This window comes from Choloepus didactylus, chromosome 14 (assembly GCF_015220235.1).
Source record: "Choloepus didactylus isolate mChoDid1 chromosome 14, mChoDid1.pri, whole genome shotgun sequence".
In the NCBI taxonomy this organism is placed as follows: Eukaryota; Metazoa; Chordata; class Mammalia; order Pilosa; family Megalonychidae; genus Choloepus; species Choloepus didactylus.
The window spans coordinates 56,857,015-56,866,080 of record NC_051320.1 but is presented as its reverse complement, the minus strand read 5'-3'; the positions used below and the strand labels follow the sequence as shown (position 1 = coordinate 56,866,080).

At 34.6% G+C, this 9,066-nt stretch overlaps 1 protein-coding gene across 2 annotated transcripts in view; it reads left to right on the top strand.

Annotated features, from left to right (window-relative positions):
• YWHAZ (tyrosine 3-monooxygenase/tryptophan 5-monooxygenase activation protein zeta) overlaps positions 1-7,054 on the top strand; it is a 28,473-nt gene extending 21,419 nt beyond the window's left edge. The window contains exons 3-6 of one of the 2 annotated variants that reach the window (XM_037802567.1): positions 799-922; positions 1,436-1,599; positions 1,676-1,771; positions 4,845-7,054. In XM_037802567.1, coding sequence (XP_037658495.1) covers positions 799-922; positions 1,436-1,599; positions 1,676-1,771; positions 4,845-4,904 — 444 coding nt within the window. In that variant the 3' untranslated portion in view covers positions 4,905-7,054. The remainder of the gene's footprint in view (positions 1-798; positions 923-1,435; positions 1,600-1,675; positions 1,772-4,844) is intronic. The other variant, XM_037802568.1, reaches the window with a different exon arrangement.
• Positions 7,055-9,066: the final 2,012 nt, after the last annotated feature.

The window sequence follows — 9,066 nt, the reverse complement described above, 5'->3', positions numbered from 1 at the left end:
AATGTTATGGCTATATTTAAATGAAAAGCTTGCCAGCTTTTAAAAAATCTTCCTGAATATGAGCTATTTTGCTTCTCATCCATTGGAACATTCAGACTTTACCAGCCTGTAACTACTGCCAGGAACCAATACTCAAATGTATCTGTCATCCTTAATTAATAAACTGAACACTGACTTCAGATTTTAACATCTTCTTGACCAAAAGGGGGGTGTAAAATGAAATGAAGTAAGTTTCAGTGGCTGAGAGATTCCAAAAGGAGCCGAGAAGTCACTGTGGTGGGCATGCTTATGCACAATATAGATAACCCTTTTGAGGTTTTAATGAGTTGGAATAGCTAGCAGTGAATACCTGAAACTATCAAACTACAACCCAGAACCCTTGAATCTTGAGGATGATTGTATAAAAATGTAGCTTGTGAAGGGTGAGAGTGTGATTGGGAAAGCCATGTGGATCACACTCCCCTTTGTCCAGTGTGTGGATGGATGAGGTGAAAAACGGGTGGGGGGGGGTGGAGCACCCAGTGTTCTTATTATTATTACTTTTGTGTGTGTGGTAATGAAAATGTTCAAAAATTAATAAAAAAATTAAGTATTGCTGCCTAAGCATTTTGCTTTTAAATCATAAATTCATCAGCTTACTACTGTGTTATTGGCAGTGCTTGGGTATTAAAGTTCTGTAAGTTAGGTTCTAGGATGATCTTAAGAAATGCAGATTCTTTGAGATTGTTGTTTTTTTCCCCTTTGAGCTTTTATAAATGTCTTATTTTTTACTACAACTTTGTTTCTTTTCTTCTCAAGTCTCTTTTGGAAAAGTTCTTGATCCCCAATGCCTCACAAGCAGAGAGCAAAGTCTTCTATTTGAAAATGAAAGGAGACTACTATCGCTACTTGGCTGAGGTTGCTGCTGGTGATGACAAGAAAGGTATGCTATTTTTTAAACCTGTTTTTTTGAACTTTTATTCAGTAACATAATATGCAAGTAGTTTTACATGAAGTGTAGATTTTTTCGGTGTGTTTTTAAATTGTAGCGCTGAATAAGGAACTGTAATGATCTTTTGGGAGGGATGGTGGGGGTCTTGAGAATATATTTCTGCTGCCTAATATTGGTATTGTAAAATGTGTGTCTTCTGAAAAGCCAGATGTGTGAAGAGGGATGTTCCTACATGATTTTAAGATACACTGGTCAGAGCATAACTTAATTATTAAAAATATAACAATGCTGAGATGATTATGAAGTTATTTTGGTCTGGACATTGACCAGTGGCTATTGTAATGTTCAAGAAATCTCCTATTTTTAGTTAAAGTGTCTCATTTAATTAAGGATGGTACCAGCATAATATTTCAGAGGATACTGTTGGATGTTAAAGATTTGGTTTGAAGGGTGAAGGTGAAGTATAAATCCTCATCAATACATTTTTGTGTTTTTATTATCCAGGGATTGTGGATCAGTCACAACAAGCATACCAAGAAGCATTTGAAATCAGCAAAAAGGAAATGCAGCCTACGCATCCTATCAGATTGGGTCTAGCCCTTAACTTTTCTGTGTTCTATTATGAGATTCTGAACTCCCCAGAGAAAGCCTGCTCTCTTGCAAAGACAGTATGTATATTATCTGTTGGGTGAAAATTTAGTAATTCTTACTATTTGAGCACTAAAATATACTTTTTTACCACAGGCTTTTGATGAAGCCATTGCTGAACTTGATACATTAAGTGAAGAGTCATACAAAGACAGCACGCTAATAATGCAATTACTGAGAGACAACTTGACAGTAAGTACACAACAGTATCATTAAATAAATGGTTTTATTAATCGAAGGATTTAAGATAAACTTTTAAAAGTGAAGAGTTTACTTAAGATATGTGACTAAAGAAAATGGGTCGTTATTTTTGGTTTTCTAATATATCTAACATGATTGTTCTGTGTTAGTTATCTTGAAACTGAAGATCTCAAGCAAAGCAATTTAAAATATCTTCTAAATAATGTTTCATAAACTTAGAGAATATTGAACTCATAGACCATGTTTAAAATTGCGCTGTGAATTTAATTCACTATTAATGAATTTGTATAATACTTGGTTAATGAGGTTGAAGAGAATGTTTTATATAGATTAGTAAAAGGATTATTTCTGGGCTTTTTTGTTAGATGTGATATCCTGTCTTAAAACCATGTGAAGGAAACCTTACGTTACAGAAACAAATATTGGATCAGTACAAAACACTTTCAGATGTTATATGCCTATTGTTAAAACTTTAATTTTTTAATAGTTTTGTGTTCCATGGTTTTGGATTTTTAATCACGTAGTCCATTTGTTTTCACTTCAATCTGAGTGGTTCCTTTTTTTTTCTGTTTTAGTCACAGAACAGTTTAGGTTTAGTGTCAAATTTGCTGAGGTTCTCTTTGCCTCAGTGTTTAAAGTCCATTAAAAAAAGGTATATAAATGTTTTCTTGCCTGTAAATTGCCTCCATATTTATGTAGATACAGTACAGCATTAATAGCTTGCTAGTAAATTTCAGATACTCTACAGAATCCAAATGGAAACCTATTTTGCCTAGATTTGTCATGGTTGTCCTCATGGTATACTCCAGATTAAAAAAACCACAATATCATTATAACATTTTAAATATCTTAATAGTGTTCAAATCCACATCTCTCTCTCTCTCTAATTGTTTATTTGAATCGGATCCAGATAAGGTCTACATACTGCGCAGTTGGTTGATACGTCTCCTTGGTTGCTTAGGTTTTCCTGTTGTTATCTTTCAAATTAAATTTGAAGTTTTGAGGCTTAGGTGAACAAATAACCAAGCATTTGCTATGTGGCTGGTAAAAAAGGGTAGATTTTGGAGATGCAAGCCCTCTAGGAGTTTGTAGTCTATTGTTACTACTTCCTACTGGCTTTAGGGCCATTTCTCTTGGAAACTGGATCAACATTTTATATACTTCACTTTTCCCAGCCTTATTCTACTCCACTTCTGATTTTCTGCAAACCATTTCTTCGGTCTAGTGCTGAATATTCTTAGTGAAGAGCTTTTCAAACAATGTTATGTAATTGTTTTTATTAAACATAAGAATATTTTTAGAAAGTATAATTGGGGGCTATCTACAAACTTGTAAGGTTTTTTTTTTTCATCAAGAGAATAAGCTACAATTAAGATAGAGTGAAAGGAACTTTTTAATCGACACCAATTGAAAGAATGAGATTAATTCCATTTTAGTTAATTTTAATATTAAGACTTTTTCTTAGTTTTCTGGTTTGAATTGATGAAATAGTTACTGAATTGTCATTTTAACAGGTGGAACCTGGGACCTAGTTATTATGTTGTGTTGTCATCACTTTTTGTTCTTCAAAACCCCTAGGTAATTTGACTAGCTGTGTAATCTTGGAAGACATCTCCTTTCTAGGCCAAAGATATATTTGATTAATAAATAAAATGGATGACTTAGGAGTTAGAAAAAATAATTAGGTGGAATTTCTGTTCTCCCCCTCGTTTTTCAGTGTATTAGCAATATAAAATTTAAGATCATCTTGAACCAATCTTTTTTGTAATTACCTTTAAAAATCTCTATATAGTGATACAACTTCCTCAAATTTTTGATATTGAAGTAGTTGAAAGGGCAATTTTGAAATTTTTTTACCCTGTTGAAAAATTATAATGTTAATGAAAAAATTAAAAATAGAATCCATAATCCTATCACTGTAAGAAAAACTTCATTTTTACCTCTTGGAAGATTTCATTCTAACCATACTATTGCGATCACCCATTTGTTTTGAATCATATGAATTCACAAAGTTATACTTAAAAGCTAAAGTGTTGCAAAGCTAATTCAGCTCAGAGTTGATACTGGCTTTTGGATTTCATGGAGTATAGGATTCTGTTTCAGAATGGGAGTCATAGTCTTTTCTCTCCCAGGGAAGCATAGCAGGCAGTCAAACTTAGCTTCCTGAGTTTGGGCTGAATTAAATGATTATGGTTTAGTTGTACTCAACTGTTGTATTGGGGTTCTTCAGGATTGTTTTGATATCTGATAGCTACTTTCTCTTCACCTTCTTTGAATACACAGGAGTTTCCTGTGTCTGTTATTTGATGTTAACTCTACTGTGTACTTACCATGCTTACAAAATGATTAAGGGCAAAATAAAAATGTGTTACTTTGAGGTGTTTTTTTTTTTTTTTTTTTAATCATCATTTTATTGAGATATATTCACATACCACGCAGTCATACAAAACAAATCGTACTTTCGATTGTTTACAGTACCATTACATAGTTGTACATTCATCACCTAAATCAATCCCTGACACCTTCATTAGCACACACACAAAAATAACAAGAATAATAATTAGAGTGAAAAAGAGCAATTGAAGTAAAAAAGAACACTGGGTACCTTTGTCTGTTTGTTTCCTTCCCCTATTTTTCTACTCATCCATCCATAAACTAGACAAAGTGGAGTGTGGTCCTTATGGCTTTCCCAATCCCATTGTCACCCCTCATAAGCTACATTTTTATACATCTGTCTTCGAGATTCATGGGTTCTGGGTTGTAGTTTGATAGTTTCAGGTATCCACCACCAGCTACCCCAATTCTTTAGAACCTAAAAAGGGTTGTCTAAAGTGTGTGTAAGAGTGCCCACCAGAGTGACCTCTCGGCTCCTTTTGGAATCTCTCTGCCACTGACTTTGAGGTGTTTTCTATCTTAAGGCTGTTTGTCTTCAGTGCTGGTATCTTAACAAAGCTTCCAACTAAAACCATGTTTACATGTTGGTACCATGGCATACATATGAAAAAAATTTTTTCCATCTTTTTCAAACTAAAAAATGCTGAAAAACCTTTCCTTCTCTTACCAGTTGTGGACATCGGATACCCAAGGAGATGAAGCTGAAGCAGGAGAAGGAGGGGAAAATTAACTGGCCTTCCAACTTTTGTCTGCCTCATTCTAAAATTTACACAGTAGACCATTTGTCATCCATGCTGTCCCACAAATAGTTTTTTGTTTACGATTATGACAGGTTTATGTTACTTCTATTTGAATTTCTGTATTTCCCATGTGGTTTTTATGTTTAATATTAGGGGAGTAGAGCCAGTTAACATTAGAGAGTTATCTGTTTTCATCTTGAGGTGGCCAATATGGGGAAGTGGAATTTTTATACAAGTTATAAATGTTTGGCATAGTACTTTTGGTACATTGTGGCTTCACAAGGGCCAGTGTTAAAACTGCTTCCATGTCTAAGCAAAGAAAACTGCCTACATATTGGTTTGTCCTAGTGGGGGATAAAAGGGATAATTGGTTTCAGTCACAAGTGTAGTTATTGTGGGTACTTTAAGGTTTAGAGCACTTTCAAGGCTGTGGTAGAAAAGATACCCCACAGATATTACATGTTGAACCATGTGTATCTGTGGAATACACAGTCTCAATGTGCATACCTTTGACTACAGCTGCAGAAATGTTCCTTTAGACAAAGTTGTGACCCAATTTACTCTGAAGAAGGGCAGAAACGGTTCACATTCCATTATTTGTAAAGTTACCTGCTGTTTGCTTTCATTATTTTTGCTACACTCATTTTATTTGTATTTAATTGTTTTAGGCAACCTAAGAACAAATGTACAAGTAACAATGCAGTAAAAATGAGTTGCTTGATATCCATTACTGTGTGTATATCAAGCACAGCAGTAAAACAAAAAACCCATGTATTTAACTTTTTTTTAGGTTTTTTGCTTTTGTGATTTTTTTTTTTTTTTTTTTTTTGATACTTGCCTAACATGCATGTGCTGTAAAAATAGTTAACAGGGAAATAACTTGATGATGGCTAGCTTTGTTTAATGTCTTATGAAATTTTCTTGAACAATCCAAGCATAATTGTTAAGAACACGTGTATTAAGTTGATGTAAGTGGAATAAAAGTTTTATGAATGGATTTTTCAACTACTTTCTCTACAGCTTTTCATGTAAATTAGTTTTTTGGTTTTAAAACTTCTCTAAAAAAATTGTACATTTTTGGAAATTTATTCCTTATTCCCTTTTGGCAGCTAATGAGCTTTTACCAAGTTTAAATAAGAAATTTATCATAATAACAAAAATACTACTCATGTAACTACTATTCCCAACCATGTCCCATTCTCCTTTCCATTCCTCCTCCCCCCACCCCCCCCAACAATTTCTATTGAGGGGTGGGGGTTGTCAATTGGATAAAAGTAATGTGTTTCATTTAAATTTTTGGATAGGGCATTTTCTAACTTAGGAAGCCACAAGCCACAATGTTCTGGCCTACCATGATGTTGGGTAGCATTAACTGTAAGTTTTGTGCTTCCACTTTTGGTTTTTAAGAACTTCTTGATACTCTTGTAGCCTGCCTTTAGTTTTGATCCTTTATTCCTTCTATTTGTCAGGTGCACAGGATTACCTTCCTTTTTTAGCCTTCTGTCCCGTCACCAACCATTCCTACTTGGTGGCCGTGTACTTGGAAAAAGGCCGCATGATCTTTCTGGCTCCACTCAAATGTCTAAGATACTACCCTCCTTCCTTTGCTTGCATCCCACAGACTATTTTCCCTCATCCTATTTACTGCAGCAAATCTCTCCTTGGTTGATGAGATTGTGTTTATCTCCCTCTAAGCCCTACCTATCTTGAATGGTCTGTCATTGTCTGCCTTTAAGTCCTCCTCCTTCCTCTATTCTCTAAATAATGATGGGGCTAAGTTATACCCAAAACTCACCCTACAGACTTTTTCCTCAGTACCTTGCAGAAAACACCAAACAAAAATACCGTTTTAAAGAGGTGTATTTTTTTTTCTTTTAGAATGTAAGCTCCTCAAGAGCAGAGACAATGTTTTCTGTATGTTCTGTTGTGCCTAGTACACTGTAAATGCTCAATAAATATTGATGATGGGAGGCAGTGAGTCTTAATGATAAGGGTGAGAAACTGAAATCCCAAATACTGTTTTGTTGTTGTTCTATAATGACTTCAGATTAAATTGGGAAATATTGGCCCTTTTGGAAAATTGTCCCAAATATCACATTCAAATAAAAGTGCAATGGAGGCCTTGGGGTCTTTCTTTTAAGGAGAAAAGATATTTCATGTTTGTATTTGGGACAATGTAATAATGCGTCTTCACTTGCAGCTCTTTATTTTTACCTTGCCTATGGATTTCTCCAACCCCCAGGCCAAGGAGGTGAAATAATTATTTCATAGCAAGGAAAACTAAGCTAGACTGAGGAGATGATCTCATTCAATTAAGTTATAAATAAAATCTGAAACTTAATACATTTGCCTATTAGCTATTTCTGTTTGAGTCACCTACTAAATTAGTTTGAATCTGAAATATTGTGTTAAAACTTCACTAATATTACCTGTTAATATAACATGATTTCTATATAGTAGTGCCCAAAAGATAAAGGAAAATGTATATTTTGTGCAGAAAGTATTAGAATTCTTTTAATGGCTATTTTAGGGTTGTCTCATGAAGAGTGGAACTAGCAGCATGGTGAGTAAAAAGGACAGACTTCCTACAGCCCTGACCTCTGGACCAGGCTTTTCCAGTTAATAGCTCTTTGTGTTTTCGAGATCATGGGATCGGGAGGTGAGGGTAAGAGGATTAAAAGAATGGATGTCAAATGGCTTGACTATAGGGGCTCAATTGGGTTTTTCCCCTTCCTGTCTTCCTTACAAAATAGTCGTCAATGCTGCCATGGTCCAAATCATGTTTGAAAACGAGTCAAGGCCAATTTGGAAGCTGCCATCTTCGATTATTTGTGGTTAAACCTCAACTTGACAGCAAAATCTTGAGTAAATGACTGGGTTTTCTGTCAGTGGTGAGGTGTTTAAAAATCTTCCTGTAGGGAAAGGACAAGAAATCTTAAATCATTTCATTGTATTTTGTCATATAAAACTAGATAATTAAAATAGTGGGATTGAAATACTTACAGTTTTGAGGTGGTGGCTGAGACTGGGCACTTACATATGCATAGTGACTAGACTTGGGTCCTTTTAAATATGAACTACATTAATAAAATGCTGTTATCATTAATTTGACTTCTAGCAATCACAATCTGGTTGGTTAATTCCAGCTCTCCTTTTAAAGGCAAGAGACCTAAAAATAAGAGAGCTAGGTTTAGGTAGGTGTTCTTTTTTAGAAACCTCACAGCAGGCCTCTAAGGAATCATATACACTTTAGAATGACAAAACGGAGTTTAAGAACCCATCACTGTAGTAGGTTTGCTTTAAAAATCCAAAAATAATTTGAAAAGATATTGCCTGTGTATATTCAGATTAATTATGCTACTCACCTGGGTCCATTGAAAGGCCATTTTATATACCTAACATAGATGGCTGTCAACTCCCAAATAATTTGGATTAGCTGAGTTTTTGATGATAGGCCAGCTATTTGGAGGACAATTCTGTACCTGTCCCATATTACTATTTACATGAAATTTATGAAAAGTCTGGAAGTGGGAGCTAGGAGGAAGCAGGGAACATATGATATTTGGTAAAATAAGGGCACACAAGACTTGACATTTCAAGCCAAAAAAGGCTATTTCTTAATCAAAAGAAATCTGCAAAGGTAAACTTGTGAAATCAGCTCAGCAGATTGCTTCTATTAGGAGTGTTTCCCAAACAAGAATAAGGATCAGAGTTGCCTATCAGAACAGGTTTTTCATATTGATGATGGTTTAGTTTGGGAACACATACCATTTAGAACTTTTACTGTGTTGAGGGAGAACAAGCATATGCTCTACACCTTATTTTTTTATAGAGAACCTACTTTTTAAAAACGAAATCTGTTTTTCTTCATGCCATGCACAAGTCAACTCAGATGAAGGATTTGAAGGTCAAAAGCAAAACTTTTTAAATGCTCATAGGAAGATATGGGTGAATAACTTGCTGACCTTGAAGTGTAGGGAAGGATCTCTTCAAATGGACAGAAAAGGCCTAACTAGAAAAGAAAAGGAAAAAAAACTCAGAAATATGTGAATCTTAAATGTAAATTCAGCTACATATAAGAGCACTGAAAGTTTTAAGAAAATTGAGGTATTTATAGCATGTATAATTGACAAGAGATTGGTTTCATGAAAG